Source organism: Gigantopelta aegis, chromosome 4 (assembly GCF_016097555.1).
Source record: "Gigantopelta aegis isolate Gae_Host chromosome 4, Gae_host_genome, whole genome shotgun sequence".
Lineage (NCBI taxonomy): Eukaryota > Metazoa > Mollusca > Gastropoda > Neomphalida > Peltospiridae > Gigantopelta > Gigantopelta aegis.
Window position 1 is genome coordinate 80,530,127 of NC_054702.1, and position 23,728 is coordinate 80,553,854.

Genomic DNA, 23,728 nt, shown 5'->3' on the forward strand with positions numbered 1-23,728 from the left:
TTGCTACGTCTGGACCAATGGGTTGACGTTATGCTCTAATGAATTAACGGAAATTTAATTATACCCTGATAAACGTAAAAGAAATAACAACAATCCTTAATTAAATACAAAATACTCAATTTGAGTCCAGACTCGTATATGAGTATAGTCTCAAGCTCAAGACAGATGTTTAGATAAAATAGATTTTTGTTTTTGAACACTATAAATAATAACACATAACTCATTGATTTTATTTGACCAAAAAAAAAATATCTTGCCAGGAAAAGTCCACTTTTATTCAGCAGCTAACTTTTAGTACACTGTAGACATAACTATCAAAAGCTAAAAAAACACATAAATGGATTCAATTTTGTTCAAATGCACCAACACATTTCAGTTAATTTTAAGTATATTCTACAAATTTGAAATTTTATAACAAAATGTTTTTTAGAGGATCCATATTTTTTAAATACATAGTGCATAAACCACATTTTGTAGAGGTGACAAATCACACGAGACAACTAGACATCATCTTCATCTGGTACACATCACAAAATTGGTGTTACCTATTCTATGTGCATATTTTTGGCACTGCAATAAATCACAGTAACTTTAAAACATGTTTTTCTTAATGTGAAAACAACAATATCTGTCAAACTAGCAGTGCTCTCTGAAAGGATATTTTGACAGTGAATATACATACACAGATAATTAAATGCTAACAAAATGTTTAAAACTGAAGAGTTTAAAAAACCAAATACAACATAATTATGACCTTGATGTGCATGCACGACATTTAAAACATGAAGGAACTTATGGAATATGTCCTATTATCCAGTGATGTACAGTTTAATGGCTCCACGTTCCATCGAATTATTCTGAACCAATGAAAAATTTAGATTCATACACAAATCATGATGGTGACCACACAGAATGAAGCATGGACAACAATGTGTTCCAGGAAATTAATTTTTATGTACTGAACACATATAGGAATGAACCTTGCCTGTAAATAGTTTCCTTTATAAATCAACATGGCAGTACAATGTACTTTAAAAACAAAAGGTGGACTAATGTTCAGTTAATAGCCAGGGCATGATTATTTCTTCTTTTTAAACAAATATTTTTCACAAAGCTGAAATGTTAAAAAATTACCTTTATTTAATTAGCTTTTAAAAGATCATTTTGGCTTTAATGTTTAAATAGGTTTTTTGTTTGTTTGTTTTGTTTAATGACACCACTAGAGCACGTTGATCATTGGCTATTTGATGTCAAAAATTTGGTAATTCTGACTCTTAGTCATTAGAGGAAACTCATTACATTTTTTGAAATGCAGCAAGCATTTTTTTTTTATATGCACTTTCCCATAAATAGCAAACCACATACCACAGCCGATGACCAGTTGTGGTGCATTGGTTTAAACGAGAAAAAACCCAATCAGCTGAATGGATCCGACTGAGGTGAATCCTGCCCCCATTTAACTAGGTATGACATTAAAAAAAGAGAGGGCAATTTTAACTGATCAATGGCGTTCATCACAGATTATCCTTTATTTTTAGTTGAAAAGCATTTACTGGTTTAATTGATTAAGTGGACTAAATTCCAATGGCAAAGATCTTGCACGGACATAGCAGAAAGAATTACTTCCACAACGTATGGAATATGCAATAATTTGTACACCAAAACAAAAAACCAAATTATTTTTGAATATCAAAATAATACAAAGTAAAACTTTTCATGAATAATAAATATATAAATATAACAATTTATAATAAATAATCTAATAATGTGAGCAAAAGTTGTGGAGAAGAGATTTTTTTTTAATAAGATGTGGGCAATTGCTTCCCTTGTAATTTCTGAGTTAATGTACCAAACTCTCATATTTTATGTAAAAATATAACTGCATTTTTTAACTATTGGGTTTTTTTGGGGGGGGGGGGGGGGTTGTTGGTTTTGTTTTTTGGAGGGAAGGGAGGTGTTTTGTTTTGTTTTTGTTTGATGGGTCCCATTGCCTATAGGACTGAGGGAAATTAGTAACACTGGAAATGTTTTCAGGTCACCGAATAATGAGGTGTCCCATACATTTTGCATCTTCGAAAGCACAAGTACAGCTGCTGTTAATGGTTGTTCTGTGGGATTCTGCAACAATTATTTACTTGTTAAATTGGTCCGTCTGAGGAGATACAATTGTAAATAAATGTTTACACACCAAATTGGGAATATTTAGTATGGAAATTGGGAATTTTCAGTGCCACTTGGTTTTGGAAAGAGACCCATGTTTGGTACCACAGAATGCCTAGATAAATCTCTGATATAATAACATGAACTATCTGCTTTAAAAAACAAACATTCATGCAGGTTTTAATTTCATTAGACTTGAAAAACAAAACCCACTATGAGATTAAAAAATAAAGCAAACCTGGCAATTACTAAACCACTAATGACTAAGATAAAATTGTAACATAAATAGACTAGTGAGTGAAGAATGGCACAATAAGTTTGGACTTTAAAAAATCATCTCAAAATTCTTGCCAGATAGACCCAGTGATAACCATCTGCTGTTATATGGGTTATGACAGACAAGACACTCTTCAACTAATGAAGTAAAAATAAATCACACTACAACCATCATTTCAAACGTGATCAGAAATATTAAGAAAATAAACACTTGGTGTAAATGCACTAATGTGTTTTAGGATTCAAAATATCTTACACACATGGGTACAATAACAAAGGTGGAGTGTGTAAAAAAATTCACAAATCAACATTATATAAGCACATAATGTATAAATTAAAAACAAATTTAAAAAAATTAAAATATATTAAGAACTATAGGTAAATCTGTTTGCAGGACAAATACTGGGGCTTTTCAGTGGTAAACGAAACAAACAGTAGTGTAAAATAACAGCAAGAATCAAGGATCCTGTCCTGACTGGTCCAAGGACTAAAGCTTTCGTCCCATATGCTCTTGGAAATTCTGTGAGTGTTATGTAAGCTTGAAACACCAGCATGGTCAGGAATGGCACATCCAGCTGTAGGAATTTCTGCCATCTGCCGATCTGCCTGGCTTTAATCTCCTTCAGATTGCCACTAGCAATGTACAGCAGGTCAACGGTATTGCTTACAAATAGTAGAAGAGGAATATTGAAAGTTATCATCTGAAAAATAAAAGATGACGATTAGAACATATGTTTTAGTTTTACACTCATGAATAAAGCTTTGTTTCCATAAAACGTCTAACATTAGTTAATTTCCATGGGGGATTTTCGTATTTACAAACCAAATACAGTAAAACCCCACCTAACGACCACCCCGATTCTAAGACCACCCCACTAAACAGACCACTTTTTAGAAGACCGGAATATTTCCTTCATATTTAATAGCAAAAATTACCCGGTATTCAGACCACCCTGCTATTGCGGATTACGACCAGTAAAGTCAGTCCCAATCGTCGTTTTGCCTATATTTCGACCCCGCCAGTGCGACCAAACTACGATATCAATATCTCATATTTGTTCATTCCCAAGGCTGTTCAACAATAACTGATATAAATTTAATGCTTGCTTTGTTTTAGCCGAGACTGGAACAGGTAACAGGAAGTAAAGTAAACACCAATGTTCTGTCTTTTGAAATGAATTAAAACTGTTAAAGAGAGATACACGTTTAAGTCGTTGAAAAACCGCCCATCGCAATCTGTTCACATAACCAACTTTCAGTTTCCGGAAAACATTGTCAACTGATTAATATTAATGAAGCGATGTAACGCGCTGATTGGCTGCAAGCCAGTCATCAGACTCTAGAGCCGACACTCATTCGGATTACGAGAACAGGCATTCCACGCGTCAACTAAATAGCATTGTAACCAATAAACTGTCTATACAAATTGCAATAGCCATTCCAGCGGAAAGTCGCTATAATCACGTTTGATGTTGAAAGAAACGATACAGGTCAGAAGTCGGCATGACACGTGTTTAATGCTTATGTACCTGTTGTTCGAAGATACAGCCTAAATCTACCGAGTCTAATAAAATGTGTTAATGATAATTAGGACACAATTTACCGACTAATTCACTAGGAAACAAAAGAAGTGTTGTTATCCGTTATTGAGATGTGTAATGACTGAGGCCACAAAGTGAGTTGTGTTTTTTTTTTTTATTTGACCCTGTCGAAGTGAGGTAAACGGTAAACACTACGAATGCTGTATTTCTTCCGTTATATCGGCAGAGGTAATATCAACGTTTGAAATGGGAACCCCCAAAAAGGGTAAATCACGCTGTGAATTGACTTTGAAACAAAAAGTTACTTTAATAAATGACAGTCCAGGAAAACGTCAACTCACGCTTGCAGAGAAATTCAGTATCGGAAAAACGCAAGTACAGTTAATATTGAAAAGAAAGCCAGAGATTTTGGATGGCTACGAGAAAAATAAAGATAATGATCGAAAACGTTTATGTGTACGTTCTCCTGTAGAACAGCTGAATACATTAATGTGGGAATGGTTTCAACGCATGCGCAGTCAAGATGTACCGATTTCAGGCCCCATGTTAAAAATGAAAGCTTTGAAATATGCAACTGAACTTGGAATTGCAGAAAGTGAGTTTAAGGCTTCAAATGGCTGATTAAACAGATTCAGGCAACGACACAATATAGCCTTTGGAATAATCAGTGGAGAAAGTGCCAGCGTTTCAGACGAGGATGTCGCGAAGTGGATGGAAAAGTTGCCTGACATTGTTTCGGGTTACGCTTCATGTGACATTTATAACATGTACGAGACTGGACTGTTTTAAAAACCTTCTAAATGTTAGTAATTCGGTAATAGGACCACCCCATTATTAAGACCAATTTTCGTAAGTCCCACAGGTGGTCTTAATAGAGGAGTTTCACTGTAATATCAAATTACTAATACTGGCAATGTTAAAAAATAAAAGATGACGATTAGAATATAATTATAGTTTTACACCCCTGCATCAAACTTTGCTCACATTCCAAGTTTTAAGGTTTTTACATAATTTAGTTAATTTCCATGTTATTTGTATTTACAAGCCAAATAACATCAATACCAAGTGATCCAATTACTGACTAATACTGACTATGTTCAAAAATAAAAGACGTTGATTAGAACATATTATTTAGTTTTACACTCTTGCATCAAGCTTGGCTTCCATAATAAGTTCCATTCCAGGTTTTAACATTAGTTAATGGGATTTTTTGTATTAACAAACCAAATAATAAAAAATAAAAACCCAAAGTGATTCAATTACTAATACTGGCAATGTTGAAACTAAAAAAAAAAAAAAAAAAAAAAAAAAAAAAAGCTGTACAAGATACCTGAAAAATTCCATAGAAGAAGGTATGACTCCCAGGCAGGAAAGTGCCTTTGACAAAGATTCCCCACACAAACACCACTCCTGTATGCCCTTCAAGCATTTCACCAGCAAACCATGGACCTGTAAACAAATATGAACATGTCTATGGTCATTATACACATTATTTAGGGGTGGGACGTCGTAGCTAAGTGGTACAGCGCCTAATATGCGATCAATCTAGGATCAATACCTGTCGGTGGTCCCATTGGGTTATTTCTCATTCCAGCCAGTGCTCCACAACTGGTGTAATAAAGGCTGTGGTATCTACTATCCTGTCTGTGGGATGGTGTATACAAAAGTAGCCCATGAAGTGGCGACAGCGGGTTTCCTCTCTCAAAATCAGTGTGGTCCTTAACCATATGTCTGATGCCATATAACCATAAATAAAATTTGTTGAGTGCATCATTAAATAAAACATTTCCTTCCTTCCTTATACACATTAACACTCAATTATATGCTGTACTCAATTTATGAGTCTCATTTAAAAACTGTTTTGTGCTCTTGCCATGAAACTAAAACAAGCCATAAACTTGTTACATAAAGTTTTGTTGTAAATATGTTCATGAAATAACCTTTATACACAGTACTCAGAATGGTAATGCAGACTTTGCAAAAAACTACTGGTACAACAGTGGTCTCTTAACCAGGTGACTGCTAGTACATGTTTGACTGCAGTTGTTTACTAGATTAACTATTTAACTAAACTGTACTTATATAACAGAGATATATGTAGCTGGCTCTGTTGTAAAGGGCACTCTGTATCACAACCACCTGTTTTAAAGACAACTACAGGTATATCCATTCTCCATAAATATACATCTATGTTAACCCGTATATAAAAGGTAACTCTTCCTGAAGATATTATTTTGTAAATCTGCTTAAGTGGTCTTTATAGACCGATTTTATTGCAATGATACATGAAAAAGCACTGTTATTCTAATACTCATGCAGATCATACCAAATGTAATGTAAAGAACACTGCCCAGCAGAGAGTAGTAAGTAAGGTTTATTCTTGAGGTAAGCCACAACTTCCACAGCCACCGGTTGAACAGGTAATATACAGTACCACCACCTGAAAATATATTACAATTTTGTAAAAATGTAAATATAGGTGTAAATTAATAATACAATGTTTCAGCAGAAACAGCCATTATAGTTGGGCTTGAATTTAACAGCAGTCATATGGCAAATAGTCCCCGTTTCCTAGTCATATTTCAATATAGTGCCCTGAAAATTAAACAGTTTTATGGCCAAATTGTCCTGGCCTTATTTTCCATGTTACTAATTTAGTCATCATACTCGAACACAACTCCTGACAGTTGTTTTATTGTGACAACATGAAACGGTTCACATTCTTTATTTTGCTTGGGTGCTGTTGTGTTATATTAAGACACTTATCTTATAATTTGCCAAATTAGAGGCCTGATATAGTCTTCAATAGATTCAAAAGCAAATTATTTAATAATTTAGTAAGTCTAGGCACATTAATTTAGGTCTTTTACTAGCCTGATGGTTTTCACTGTTAAATCTGAAAATATAGTTGATAAAATGATACATACCAAGTGTTCCCAAACTATGGACACATTGGCAAAATCTACATGCATTCTAAAAAAGGTTTTAAAAACTCCCGAAACCCTCAACTTTATTTCAAAAACTTTAATTATTACTGTTCAGGATCTTTACCAATTGCTCTGATTTTATCCCTATGTACAACATGTACTTTTATTCTTTCTTTTTTTTGCCACACAGAATTGTTTTTACTCACAGTATTTCCATCCATTTAGTTGAAATGTGATTATAAACAATAATACTGCAGGTGACTCTTAAACTCGTGTAGCTTTTACTTGAGGACCTCACACCTTTTTATAACCTTTAACAATATAATTTTGTTATCTATCAAAATCCAGACTTTTGTAATATTCTACACAATGATATGATATTAGCCAATACAATAGCTGCATTATAGAAGCCTAAACTAAGTTCATATGGCAAATTCTTGTCCTATGCTAATCTTTGACAAATGCCAATATAGGATTTGTAACTTTTTGCCCTTGAAAAACCCCAGAGAGAATTTGAGTTAATTTGATGGTGTAACCAAACTAACAAACATATTTACGCTTACCATCCAAAAAGAAATTTCTAATGTTTGTTGACTGCCTTAAAAATCCAAGTAGCAGTATGTAAGCAAACACCATCACTGCAAATATGAATTTACCCTGAAATAAAATAACATATGACGTGTGGTTAAAAATACAGATGACGTTCATGTTATTGCTAATTTCTTATATATTATGTCCCAACAATGTTCTATTGTCTCATAACCAATATTAAGTACCCATATTGAGATTCTTGTAAGTCACTCTAAATATTGCCATATAACTTCTTTTTTTGTTGTTGTATAGCTCATATTAGAATTATCTATATTGAAATAGGTATAGGTAAAGGTATAGATAACACTTAGTTCAGTATCGTGTCGCAATTCGCTATGCAATTTTCAGAGATCACAACATAATTTTAAAACATTAAACAGTAGTTGCTAATCAATTTTCAACTGACTAGAAATACCACTAATCAAGATTTTGAAAACAAAATGTTCCCTGAGGTATAGGTATAGAGATTTAGATATGGATATAGACATAGATATACAGGGCTAACTCTGGCACTCGCCAAATTCGCCAATTGTGAATTTCAAAAACAATTGTCAAATTTTATTTTAATTTGGCAAAATAATTTCATGAAATAAATGATAATTTGTTAGAAGATAATTGGGTTTCTGCCCTTTTTTAAGTTTAGAAGATAATTTGGTGAAATTTTCTGCTTATCCAGAGCTAGCTCTGATATAGATTTTTATTCTTAGACTATATCTAATTTTACAACAAAAAAAAGAATAGATAACTTACAACCGTAAAAATATTCATCATCAAAATCATACGAGGAATGAGAGAAAATTCAGGTGCAGATCCATCTAGAGAAAAGGGCTGCAACACCGTTTTAGTATTGCTTTCGCTATCCTGATCAAAAATAGAAGTAATAAAACTATTATCACACTTACAGTGTACATGTATATAACTCATCTGTTTTAAGTAATATACTTTTTTATTTTTTTATTCTGTTTCTTTTTCTTTTTCTCTCTTAGAAAACATTTAAGTACCCACTACTGTAAATCGCAAAATTATTACAAGTTGTTAGTAATTCAAGAGTTGTGTCAGTTCAATAATTATAATAAAATTTAATAAACAATTTAAATCGAAACATGTGATTTTCTGGTAAAATTCAAGCACTTTTTTATGTTATTTACAAGAAAAAAGTAAGAACTGACAAAATGTGCATTCTGGACAAGTGAAACATACAGTTTATATCTTTGATTTACAAGTTAAATGTTTAAGTGAAACTTGTTTTTTGCGGATATGTAACAAATAGAATATTACACCTGTGTACATTACATACCATTATCATATAAGTATTAACTCATTGTTGCAAAACATATCCAATTCACTTTTGCTCATTGATAATATGTTTCAAAACAACTCATAGATAAATGGTATGTTACAGCCACTCATGAAGTATTCCTGATCGTTTTATACTTTGAACAGATACTAACAGTAATATAGTTTGTGGGTCAAAATGGTAGATAATCCAAATAATTATGTCACTGAACTGTGACTTGTCTCATGCATAAACAGGAATGAAATAATTAAACGCTAGTTCCCAGGGGTAAAAACTTTAAAATATTTTACTTTAACTGTGACTTCAATGGTGTGCAGCCCCACAGTGTATATGGCTGGATTCCACTTAATAACATATAGCGGCCCATTTACATGTTTAGCCTCTCCAAGAATATCATCATCAATGTGAACAGACACTGATAATATCTTTAAGTGACTGAACACCAACACTCTGTAAAAAAAAAAAAAAAAAAATAAATAATAATAAAAAAAATTATATATATATATATATATATATATATACACACCTCTATATTCATCATATATTAGCTAGCATATCCAGTGTAATCAAAGTACTCTATATTTTTAAGATCACATATTTTGATAACTTTATATTTACATTAAGAACTGTTTGATCTGTTGTACATGTACATGTAAGCTACGAACATTTATGGAACTATATAAAACTAATGATTTTCATAGCTTTAGAAAAAAGAAAATTCAATTTATTTCTCTTTTGACAGAGACAAAATTAATCAATAAAAGACTAATACTGACCTCACGTGAGTGGACAGCTGGATTCTTTCTATGGATTCAAATGGAGAATGGAACTGAGCATTCTTTGGGTTGGTAATCAAAATAACAGGCCAGTCACCAAGATGGACATCCACAAAAGACAGAAGATCATGGTCAACTACCAAAACCCTAAACCTAAAAAGGAAAATGTATGACTTTTATTTCTAATCTGCTTATGTTTTCTTAAATATAAAAAAAAAACCTATTTTACAAAGTTTTCTTTTTAAAATGTCAGCTGACCCAATATATTATTTTTAGAAGGGAAAAATCTGAAAAAAACCTGTTATCAATCAGTTAATGAACCAATGATTAATTAATAATTGATTAAATGTATTTTGTGCTTTCGGGAACTTAAATCTCTTTTCTACTTTTATTCCAAACACATTTGAGTTGTATTTTTAAAACTGAAATTAACAGATAATAATAATAAAAAAGAAGATACCTGATAAAATGAAAATAAAACTTTTTCAAATTTCAGTTGGATAAAATAATTAAAATGTTTATATATTTCTCACAGTATTGTTTGCATAAAATAAATATCTCGCTGCCAGTCTGAATAAATAGTAAAATTAATGTAAATTGAATATTGTATTTAATTTTACTTGATCATGATACTTGCACTTGATTTTTTGGTAAAATCATTCAATAAAGCAAAATGTTGACTATCTATACAAACTAAAGACTTGCATTCTGTTATCACGTCAGTCTCTGACCAAAATGTTGACTATCTATACAAATTGAAGACTTACATTCTGTTATCATGTCAGTCTCTGACCAAAATGTTGACTATCTATACAAATTGAAGACTTACATTCTGTTATCACGTCAGTCTCTGACCAAAATGTTGACTATCTATACAAATTGAAGACTTACATTCTGTTATCACGTCAGTCTCTGACCAAAATGTTGACTATCTATACAAATTGAAGACTTACATTCTGTTATCACGTCAGTCTCTGACCAAAATGTTGACTATCTATACAAATTGAAGACTTACATTCTGTTATCACGTCAGTCTCTGACCAAAATGTTGACTATCTATACAAATTGAAGACTTACATTCTGTTATCACGCCAGTCTCCTAACTCAAGCTCAAGGGTCCCTGTCTTCTGCCTTGTGTACATGTCAGTTACAAATCCACCCAGGGTATGTAGATGGCCACAAAGATAGACAATTCCATTCCTAACACCAGCAAATGGGAAAAAAATGATGGTAGATTTAAACAGAAAGCATACATACTTCAATAATATTACACATTATTAAAATATAAATGAATGTGAATTAAAATAAATGCAATAAAATATTACATTAAGGTACATTAAGTTGTACAAAAAGAATTCTACATGAGTGACCATTAGATACCATTTATCTTTATACAAGTTGTTTTAAAATTATTTAACAAGTGAAAGTGTGTTGGATACGTTTTTAAACAATGACTTGTGAGATAAATGGTATCTAACAGACACAAATGTGGTATTCTATTTCTTACATATATTCAAAACCCAGGTTTAAACATCTTTTTCAACTCAAACTTATTTACTGCCCTAGCACTGGTACATCATAAAGAAAGTTAAGATTGTTGTATGTGATAGCAATTCTCTAGAAATGCAAATATAAAATACAACTGCTTTGCTAAATGAAAAGAGTAGCCCTTGAGTCAGCAGTAGGTGTCCTCTATCACAATAAAAGATTAACTTCTTTCCTAAAATCCTGATCAAAATTATAACCAACCGTATTTTGTAAACAGACTATATCCAATGCATTGCATCTGAAAAGCTTAACTATATATTATTATACAACTGGCTGTTTCGATGTAATGTATCATGAATTTTCAATTTCAAACTGTTTGATTATATTCTGTCAAAATGGTGATTTTTTAGTTATAAGACCTAAAAAAAAAAAAAATAAAAAAAAAAAAACGTTTATCATGCCTGTTGTTTGTAAAACTGCTCAAGATAGTTTTAATACAGTCTTCATGTTTTATTCAAGGGATTTCTATGAGTAATATGCAGTAAGTACAAACTGGTTGGGAATAACTTTCATTAGATTTCTTGAGAAGGCTTTGCTGATTGCTTAATTGTGAACATGACCTTAACTATAGATGGCTATTATCACAGAACAGATATATCATAAGAACAGATATATCACGAGAACAGATATATCACGAGAACAGATATATCATGATCATCATATCAAAAATGACTACTGTCAGAGCCTGTGTGTAAACAAACCGCTATATATTAAGATAACTATTACTGTCATACCTCATAACATGCCTGATGCCTGGTGGATCCTGTACAATGAACGATGTTGGATAGTGACCAAACCATATTGTCATATTGCTCTGCTCACTTTGCTCGGCATATCTTATCAGCTGTTGAACTCTGTCCTTTTCCAAGATAATAAAATCTTATTAAGAAACTAATTCCTAGTATTTGTATTTCTCAAAAATTCTACCAAATTCTGAAACAATGATTTGTGCAATACATGAGTCCCCATTTTTTAAAATTCACCAGGTTTTTATTTATTTATTGCTAAAAAAAAACCCGCCATTTATGTGTACGAAAGAGTTACTTGTTATCAAAGTGTCACAAAAATTTTATAAATTAAAAAAAAGGTTCTACCATTGAGTTCATACATATGCAGAAAATGAAACAGTACAGAGTTGCAAATGAATTGTGAGTCATGCGTAAAGTGTAATGCAAGTTATCTCAACATTATAAGTCTTAGGCCTCATTAACCATATGTCTTCTTTCCAGATGCACATTTTAGCAAACACTCCATTTCACATTTTTATTAAATTAAAAATATACTCACTTCGTTGAGCTGACCAAAGAAGTTAAATGGCCGTTTAGGCCCTGGGTCAGGACAGGCATCCACAGCTATAAAGGAGTACTTGCCAAAGTATGTGGTGTATTGGTGCAGATAAGAGGTCATGTGTTCACCACCTTGCATCGAGTACTTCCTATAATTTAAACATGGTCACATTATCTACAATGAACACTGCCTTACACAACCAATTAAAACCAATAAACACTGCCTTACACAACCAATTAAAAACAATAAACACTGCCTTACACAACCAATAAACACTGCCTTACACAACCAATTAAAAACAATAAACACTTTCTTACACAACCAATTAAAACCAATAAACACTGCCTTACACAACCAATTAAAACCAATAAACACTGCCTTACACAACCAATTAAAACCAATAAACACTGCCTTACACAACCAATTAAAACCAATAAACACTGCCTTACACAACCAATTAAAACCAATAAACACTGCCTTACACAACCAATTAAAACCAATAAACACTGCCTTACACAACCAATTAAAAACAATAAACACTGCCTTACACAACCAATTAAAACCAATAAACACTGCCTTACACAACCAATTAAAAACAATAAACACTTTCTTACATCAAATAACTAGCATATGATGTGTCCAAAACAAATAAAAGATCAATTACTTAATAGATAGTTATAGAATATTACATTATATTACAATTACAAACTTTCGGTTGTTAATAGTGTTATACAGTTTTCTCTATTCTGATTAAACAACATCGCCTCTGATAAACCTTAAAAAAATGATGTCATTACATCAAATGGGATGCCATTACGTGAAACAAGGCACTCTTACCTGCAGGCCTAGAAAATGATTCTCAGGAGTCCGATTACATACCTGTAAAAATTTTGTGGATTCCGTAATTCTGGAACATTAAATGCATCTGAAAAAGCACAAACAAGAATTACTACTATTGTAAACCAGAAAAATAACGTGTGTATCAATTTTGTGTCGTTCGCACTCAACCTAAAGTCGCGAAATTTATACGCACACATTATTTTCCAGGTTAGAGTGTGCTTAGGTGGTGCCTGATTTTCTATAAACTAATAAACCAATTTACTGATGTAACAGACATGTTCTGTTTCGCTAATCATGACCACTAATGTCGATTTACTCACATTTTTTGTTCTGAATTGCTAGATACTACATGTCATAAAAACTTCATGTTTGCCTTTCAGTACTCTCATTCCGGAAATTAAACTCAAAATAATGCAAAAATAACAGGTAACTGAACAAGCTAACTTAAAGGTAGACTAAACTCCAACAAGAGCCTTATGTGTTGGAAAGATGCATACCCAGACCACCAACACATACTGACACTTTAACAAATGAAAAACGTGTAATTTTAGAATTAATAAAAAACCATGATTATTCCTGCTAACTGGGGGCAGCCATTTTGTTTCGTTTTTGTGATGTCCGGTGGTATAGCTTGGGGTGAAGTGACGTCAGCTCAGGTCCAACTTCTCTATTATGCACAGTGTAAACAAATGCTCTAACTTACGACAAGGCGCTTCGCTTTCATCAACCTGACTTGTAAAACAACATAAATGACTTGATAGTATAATAAACTATTTAACTAAATATATTTCAATTTGCATCAATATAACGAAATGTAGTTATAGTATTTTTTTCTTTTAAAAAATCCAAAGAAAAAATGCATATTATTAGGCCTATTGGTAGGATACGTTCGAGCAAAAAAACGACCACTCACGATACCCAAGTGATAATTTTCTTTTCTCTGGCACTACGTAATTGGTCAGTTTTGTGATTTTAGATGGGGAAAGTCTACTTAATCAAGGGTTTTACAAAATTACTTACAGTAATAAAGCTGGTAAAGTCCATTACTATTTGAGGTTATCACACAATACCCTGTGATCTTAATAAAAGAGGCACGTCTTTTTAGTATGTCTAGACACAGTGTCTAGGGACCGTCTAAATATACACCTGCCAATCAAGAACCACAGGTACAGGCCACGGAAAGAAAAGACCAATTAACCAAGAAAACACTCCGACTATTATTTCAGTACGTGGGTTAATTTATATATAAAATATAATACAGTTTCAACACTCTGACAACGGTGGTTTATTTTGTATTGAAAAATAAACCACATATACACATTGCTGTGTTACTGGGATGGATATCATTACAGAACATTGCGATGCATCCACAAAAATCAGGTATGTTTTGTTTCTTCAGTTCAAAGACTAATTCCTGATGTGACACGTTTTGTATTACGTAACTACCAGCTCACCAGAGGGCGTATTCACTGGGATGGTACAAAATGGCTGCGCCCGTTATATATAATAGCCGTCACATTTAACCGTTTTATTAATTAACTATACGATTATACATGTTGATTTTAAGCAATAATGTGCATTATGTATCGTTGAATACGTACACCAGTCCAAAAGCCTTGCTTTAGCATTCCTTTAAGTTGTACTTTTTTCTCTACTATTTATTAATGAGCACCACCTCAATCTTTGGCAACTAAACGTTAATTGTTAACAACTAAAGGCATGAGCTGTGTTCCTGCATCACGCCAAGTGGGTAATCCTCTTTACTTGGTTTCTAAGACAATTGTTTGATGTAGTAACAGGAAACACTGCTTTTTTGGACATTGTATAAATTCATAACAATCACACCAACAATAGGTTATGTTAAAAGTTAGGTGACAGGGAGAGCTAGGGTCCTTTTGATTTAAGATTAGTCACAGCCTCAATCACATAGTTTCACATGGGCTCATGACATGGATATAGCTAATATAGAGGTGATAACATTCATCAATCTCCACTTCCTAACACTTACATTTATGCTAGGGTTGTGTGGATGGGAGGGCCCAGGGAAATTCATTGAAAATGGGGTGGACTTTCCTTCTCGCCACCGACATAAATGCCTGATTAACTAGTTAAATTATATTGTCAATATTTTAATTTTTTGTGCAATCATTTGTAAAAACCTTTTTGAACCTTTTGCATAAACCCTTTTTAACTTCCTTGTAAATAAATATTATTTAACCACCAATTAAATATTTTTATCTAGTCATTTGTATAAACATTTTCAACCCTTTTTTTTTTTCTTTTTTTTTTATACACTCTGCCACCCCCTCTCGTTCTGAGTAGTTTCTGGCCCTGGTCAGAAATTGTGCTTCCAACAAGCGTGCTTGAACATTATATCGATATAAGCATGTTAATTCCCGACATCTCACCAAACAGTCATTTGTGGGTATACATACATACATACTGACAATATGGTGTGTTTTTCCAGACTGATATAGGCAATATTAGCCATTTAGGTTGTTTTTACAGATACAAACGGTCAGTCATGAAATTTAAATGTCACGAACATGCACCAAGGTGCGTATTTGAAAAAAAAACATGTCGCAATATTAATCCGGTTTACAGTATTCAATTTAACCTTAATATCCTCATTCTATTATGTCAAACGTAATTGGTTTGAATACAATATATACTAGTGGGAAATGTTCCTGTGACCCAAATGAATGTATGCAAACTTTTATTTACTTGAAGTCAGGCCATAAATTTTTTTTTAATTTGTATATTTCAGAGGTATTCTGTCAGTTGCATGTGCTATTCACACTTTATGCGTACAGCTTGCCTTAAGCGCATTCTGGGTCATGTGCTCCTGGTTGACATCATTTTCCTTATCATTGGACTGCAAAACAATTGTATGACCTCTCATCACTCAGAAAAACACTTTTGCTGGTATCTGATTGTCATCAACATGATGTCACGCCTCTCAGAAAATGGATATCTTCTAACGATTGGTATGCTTAAAGTTGGAATGGCACAAAACATTGTTGTTAGAACTGATGTTCATTAGTGTTCATCAGAACACCATAGAGTGTTTGTAGAGATGTTATCAACGGTTAGGAGTACTACAGATCTTCTGTATTTATGGAGCCTACGTGTAACGTCACGTTTGCAAAATGCATATATCAGGCTAGTACACCTAAGGAATCATTTGGAAATGACAAGACTTGACATCCTGAAACATCCCTGAATTAAGAACAATTAGTGAAAGAACTGTACGCAACCAGTCACATGATTATAAAAAACAACCACAACTGTTCAGCAATACATTGTCCTATTAGTCATCAACGACGCACCAAACATGGTGTAGACTGCACTTTAGGTTCAGAAGACATGACTGGTTCACCGTACTTTTGACAGACAAATAATACATGTATGGCAAAAAAAAAGGTTTTTGATTTATTTTAAAAATAGTATGTATACAGGAGAGGGCCTATAGTAAGTTGGCAAATTTATGCAGTAAAATATGTTTTCAATCAATCAACTGGTAAAACGTTCAGGCTGCGCTAAAGTAATCCAGCATGCATTGTATGTAGTTGGTTTATAGTATAACAATAACACATAATTAGACCCAGCAGATTTTATACAAAACATTTTATTGTCTTATTAGTGTAGAATATTTTGTTTGTTTAAGGATATTCTGTTTTAGTCTGCAAAGAATTAAAAAATATATAATTATATTATTTTTGTACTACTCTATTTAAGGATAATATTGCTGATATATGTATACTAACGAAAAAAAATTCCTGTGTATCATTAAAATCGCAGTAATACTTAAATATAATGGTGATAATTACTTAATTATAATATAATCGTAATATATACATATAAAATTTGTATACAAATGTATTTTAATAACAATAAAATTTGTGATTTGAAGAGTATATCAGTACCCTGCTGGGGTTATCTGGAGGAACCCAGTATGGTCATCATTTGCTAGTATTCGATACAATTTTGCAGCTTCAATTAAATACATAACGTGTAAAATATTACCATGATTGCCTCTCAAATCCAGCCACCGAGAGTTAGAATACTTGCTGCACTCTGTTAGAGCGTTCTTGTACTCCTGCCACTCTTCAATATACTGCTTCGAACCAGTAGTGTCTTTACTCCTGGCATCCACTAAATCTCCTATAAAAAGGTGAATGGTAAATGTAGGATTATTATTTTGAGATTTTGCTTAGTACAGTTTTTAGTTTAAGCTTGGACAATGATAAAGTGTGAGCAATGTATATAAGCATTAAACCACCACAGCAAATATCTTTGATTAGGTGTTTTAGTGAAACATTTGAAAAGCTACTTAAAGAAATGGAAATGAAAAACAGATTCATACTGCAAAACAATTATTAATCATTAAACAAGAGCAGTTTTAATTTTGGAAGATGAAAATAAATGTACTTGAAGGCCCAAACATGTTAGTGGGATTCAAGAACATGTTCCCTCGAAAAAATATTTGAATTTCACTCAATTTTCAGGTGTTAAAGTAAGGCATTTTCGGCTTTCCGAGTATAGTAACAGGAAGGGGTGGGGGGCTTAATTGTCAGTTGCATTCTGTAAGGTGCACAAATGTGATGTAGTTTGTTCACAACTTTGATTCTTATTTCACTTCATTATAACCACTGCTGCAGTCAAGGAAATATAACTAATTTCTTTGTAAAAGATGTTGACGCACAATAATAAAACTGAGAAATTTTAGCTTCTATGCCAGACAGTTTTGACAAGTGATCAACCACACACACAATCTGGACCATGTGACATTTGCAGCCAAACTACAATACTGGACTCAACTGACAGGTGAAGCTCGAAAGCCTCTTACCTGATTTTCAAAAAGCTTGTCAGATAGAAATTTGTAATAACTAGTCGATAACTGACCACAGAATATAATGTATAGTTGTACATATTATATTGTTAAATACTAGTACACCATGTACACAACAGTAAATTTTACTCCCAACCTATGGCAATTTATGTCTTTAAATAGGAACTCTGCAAAAATGATAGTATCACTTTACCTGTGACAATTACCAGCTGTGGTTTTAAAATGCTAAGATATTCACGGCAAAAGTGGATCAAATCTGGTCCTCTCTTTCTGTCTCTGAATTTGCTAATATGGATATCTGTAATCTAAACAAAATGACATAAACATTAGTGAGAGCTTTATTAAACTGACAGTTATATACATACATATATATTTGATATAAATTAGGTAGTATATCCAATAAAATAATGGTTGGCATCATTAGCAAAACATCTCCAACCTCATTAGCATATGTATTACTTAAAATTATGCATTTATTTACAAATAATTTTTTCCTAAGAATCATAATTTCATATCTCCTAAGTTCAAGGGCCATAACTTTGTCAAAAACAGGTAAATTGCCATGAAAGTCAAACTTGATCTGTAACAGTAGTATATGATAAAGCTATACAAAAAATTTCAAGTCAATATCTCAAGGCATTCTAAAAATGAACATCTGAAAAACATTCGTATTCATCACTAGCTGAACCAAATACACGAATACATAGAAGTAATGCTAACTGTACAATTTATGTTTCTAATTAACCAAAATGCAATAACGATTCGATTGTTTTGATAATGTCCAGACCTATATTTTTTGTTCAATGCATTGGACTGGTACCCTGCATATGTACCCTGATTTCACTTCTGTCAAAAAAAATGTATGATGTATAGTTTTTTAGTGTATGCAATGTAAGTTCAATATGCAAGCGTTTAAATAGCTGATAAATTTAATGTGTATAATTCTTAACAAGAACTCTAGAAATACAAATATGGTTTTAAATTGATTAAAATAAAACAGCCTTAAACGGCTGCACTTTCCTGTGAAAATGTGCACATGTTGGTGCTCCTTAAAAAGAACGTGATTCTGGACTAGACAATAGACCCACCCATGATTAATCAGTTTTTACTTTAAATAAATAAATAAATACTTTTTTTCCTTTCTGCAAAACATTTTCACTTAAATTGTATTCATGGACGTGAATACATATTTGTATTTGTCACCTCATCTCCATGATATGTATATTTGCCACGATGCAGGACTCTGGGAGCTGATCCCTAGAAAACCAGAGACTTCCAACTTTTGTTAAAATAAGACACTTTATAGGGTCTTGATACAAGAGAAAATACCTCTTTTTGCTAACATGACCAGTGATTAAAAGTCAGCATTGCGAAAATGCTTTGAAAATTATGAGATTGGCAGGAGCGCCCATAGGTACTTAATAATGTCCGGATAATAAACAATTTCCTCCAAGATATGGTTACTGTGTATTTAGCGACTATTAACGTTGTAGACTAGTGTGTGGAAGTTAGTGTGCCACCAAATTCACAAATGTTTTGTTCTAACAGCAGCCTTTATCCTACGCGTTTTATTCCTGATCAGACCAAAGTGAGAATTTTACCCGGCCCATTTTGCAATTATCTAAACACGAAACTACATGAGAAATATGTTAAAATCAGTGCAAAATTAATTTTACTGTTGCATCATATGCTTCTTGAAAATACTGTATGCAGTTAATATATACTGTAATCAATAATAAACAAATCAATTCCTCAGATCCATAAGAAGAAATTATTATGAATCCAAGTCTGATAAAGTATGTATTTTTATTATTGGGTATAATAACTATAGTTTATTGCATTTTTACAAAGCAAATTAGAGATTTAAAAACTTTTCTGGTTAATTTTAAAAAGATTTCAGGTCTTTTTGCACATTAAATTTTACAAATTTGCGTTCAGTGTGGGGGAAATTAATGCCAACTACACTGACAACATCAGCAAAATGCTTGTCAAAATACACTCAGTGGCTGTGACGCAATAAAACATACTTTTTACTAATTGTTGTAAATATTCATCATAATTTACATTTATTTTCATTGATGATATAATATCATATGATATGCGATTGGTATTTCGAAGAGGCCAAGCGGGATACAACACACACCATATTTCTGTACGTTTGTGGGGGTAGGTGGTGGTAGAAGACATAATAATTATTATTTTATTGGGGTTATTTTTGCAGTGTGGAATTTAACGGGCTCTTTTTTTTCTTTTGCATATCTTATAAAACACGACTTTCAAGAATTCCGAGATGAGGATGCACTAGTTCAAATTTAACTTGGGCTTCTAATGTTGAATGATGCAGTGTCATACAGTGTGCACATCGGGTTTTTCAGTTCATACTTGCATGACCCAAAAAATAATTGTGATCAATTCTTAAATAGTTAAATGTCAATTAGAAAAATACTAATTGAAAGAAAATTAACATCACAAAAATAAAATAAACATGAAAACATTGTCTAAATAGATTTGTGAACATTTCATTATTAATAAATAAAATCTTGGCAAATTATTTGTACCGTATAGAAGCCATAACTCACTCTCAAACCAGCAAGTACTGAAGCATCCATACATATGTAATACCTCAAAAAAAGGTAGATTTATGTTTATCTGTTTTGGAAGTTTGTTTGTTAAAATACCCACCCACCCCATCAAAAATTTGTTTAGGCACACCTTGGTAATGGCCTGCTGTCCCCACTGTCTTCCCTATGTAAACACTGTATCAGGGAGGTGCTATGTATAATAAACACATATCATTGAAACACTTTGTGCTTTTCGTTCTTGATAGTAAATCTCGAATCCGGGTCGTTTTGCCCTTATTCCTATTCGACCCCGAGTCGTTTTGCCCTTATTCCCGTTCGCCCCGAGTCATTTCGCCCTTAGAATGAGTCGTTTCGTCCTCCATTATGAGTCGTTTCGCCCCTATGTATTGGGGGTGGTACTATAGTATGCAAAATTTGGTATATAAAAATAATTTTACCCATAATTTTGTCACAATAGTCACCTAATAGGCAACAAGGTTGTAGACTTAAACGTAAAGTCCGAAACAAAATGTTGACAACTACAATAAATTGCTTCTACCTTTATTTTTCGTTAGATATTACCCTCATTTTGTCCAGACAGAAATCTTGAAAAAACAATTACAATGACATTGATTCCATATACTAGATGATAACCATGTCAAAAAGTATGTACTAATTTTGTGCCGGCTGCCATTGACTTTTTATGGAATATTCTACAAGAGGGGTGAAAGGATATGTATGTGAGAAAAAAATTCAACCTGCATAGATAGATATCAATCAGCTACCATTAAACAGAGCCTGGACCAAGGTTTAAAATGCTGTTTAAATGTTTGCTGTAGGATGAATATTAAAAAAGTTATGACATTTTGAAGATGTCGAATCACACCCATTTTATGCTTCGTTTTACTACTAAAACAAAAGAAAAGTTGTGACCTTTTCGATTAATTAACGCCGACTTTGAACACACAAAATGTCACAACTTTTTTAATATTGGTTGGATTATAATGAAACTTTCAGGGAAGGTAGTTCATTCAACACACAAACTACTGGTGAAGTTTGCACTTAATTCATTATTTAACACAATAATCAATCAATAATTTTAATAATTTTGACTGAAACAAAAAACGGACATACTTCCTTCAGTTTTCAACCTACAGGCAAAATGTAAATACCATCGGATTGCTTATTAAAAGCACAAGAAACCTGGATCATTTTTAATGAGATTAATTAATATATTTATTAATTAAAAACAATGAATTTCATTAGAAACAAAGGCCGTCAACCAAACAATGTGGTAGTATTCATAACTTTCTTAATAGATGAAATATTTTGGCTAGATTTGCAGTGGAGGTAGCTCATACCCAAAACGAGTATATTCTCACAAATATTTTTTTTTTTAAAACACAAAACATGCATTATTTTTAAATATTTTAATAACAAAATACGCATTATTTTAACAAAAATGCCATATATAGCATACAACAATTTTTTTTTTAAACATATCTTTTTAATGACTTTTTTAATGTAAACTGAAGCAAATGGACCTAATTAGAAGAAAAACACAGAAAATGTAATAATATTTCTCTCGCTCTATGATTACATCTGTATGTGATTTTCTAATGGGAACTCTTAGTTAAAATCTGTTTAAAAAAGCACAAAACACGCATTATTTTAAAACATTTTAATAACAAAATACGCATTATTTTAATAATAAGGACACAACAATGCATACAAGCATTTTTTTTAATGTAAACTGAAGCAAATGGACCTTTTAATATTTCATCATAAATCTTCTTCAGCATAGATGTAAACATGACACGTCAATGGATATTACAGAGGCCAATTTCGCAAATTTGCAAAAAAGCTGTCCCCCACACACACACACACGCACACACATACACACACATCAAAGCACTTTATAACTAATATGTCCTATCGACAATATCACTGTGTAGGCTAGTCTTTGTACTTATTAATATAAAATATATCAGGCCCGTAGGAACTGGGATGGTGTGAGAGGAGGGGTTCTTTAAAATATTGCACACAATAACATATACATATAAATAGTGTTTATGGTTGATAATGGGTTACAAATTGATAACCTATATTTGATTTGCAACTAGAGTCACGTAAACAAATTTATTCATCATTCACAAACATAAACATGAGGGCGAAACAACCCTGTATAGAGGGCGAAACAACCCTGTATAGAGGGCGAAACAACCCTGTATAGAGGGCGAAACGACACAGGGCGATTGAGAATAAGGGCGAAATGACCTGATACCATAAATCTCAGCTGCGATGACATGGTTACAATCTAGTAGATGGAATACGTTATTGCAAACTGTAAATTTAGCGCCATTCCATGCTAATGCAAATCTCATATTTGGGGTCGGAAGCATAAGATTTTGATATGAAATTCCCAAAATATCTATATTAAATCATGCATGTTTATGATAATGGCGGAATCCTAAAAAACAATTCCCCAATTCAATACCTGCATTGTAATGGCATTTTTCAGGATCTGTGTTTGGACAAAATGTATGGGAAAATCTAATGGTAATGATTAATTAATGGTAGGAGAGTAATTTATCATATTCATAGTGGTTAACAATGTGGTTCAGACTTTAAACCCAATTATGAATGATGAAATTGCATGTGATATTGCACCGTTTTTAAAATGCTTTTATCTATGAAATAATTTGCAACTGATTATAAATCAAAGCACACAAAAACCAGAACATTTATAAATGTGATATTTATTAATTGTTTACCTGTACAAACCAAAAAATATTTTCAAAATCTGGTCCAACAGTGACGGTCTCCGAAAATAAATGGTTCCTGGGTTCCGAATCTCTATTTATCGCATTGTATGGAGTGGGTACAAAAATATCAACAATACAAGCAAATATTATTGCAACTCCCACTAGTAACACAAAAATCATGTGCAATACCCCCATTTTAGTTTATGTTGAGGAATGATTTTCATTTTCCTCACATATGATTATGATCCTTCGGTGCTGAATTTCTGCTGTCTGCTAACCGTTGACGTTTATTAACTTTTAATTTCCA

The 23,728-nt window shown here is 32.5% G+C and overlaps 1 protein-coding gene across 1 annotated transcript; it reads right to left on the reverse strand.

Annotated features, from left to right (window-relative positions):
- Nucleotides 1–253: 253 nt before the first annotated feature.
- Nucleotides 254–23,698, reverse strand: LOC121371189 (transmembrane protein 62-like). Its single transcript, XM_041496896.1, has 14 exons — nt 23,431–23,698; nt 18,289–18,400; nt 17,270–17,407; nt 13,283–13,328; nt 12,404–12,551; nt 11,851–11,975; nt 10,646–10,768; nt 9,569–9,721; nt 9,083–9,242; nt 8,246–8,356; nt 7,468–7,561; nt 6,304–6,417; nt 5,308–5,426; nt 254–3,137 (listed from the first exon to the last, which is right to left on the reverse strand). The coding sequence occupies exons 1-14, from the start codon at nt 23,614–23,616 to the stop codon at nt 2,802–2,804; spliced, it is 1,965 nt and encodes a 654-aa protein (XP_041352830.1). The 5' UTR covers nt 23,617–23,698; the 3' UTR covers nt 254–2,801.
- Between the last annotated feature and the right edge of the window lie 30 nt (nt 23,699–23,728).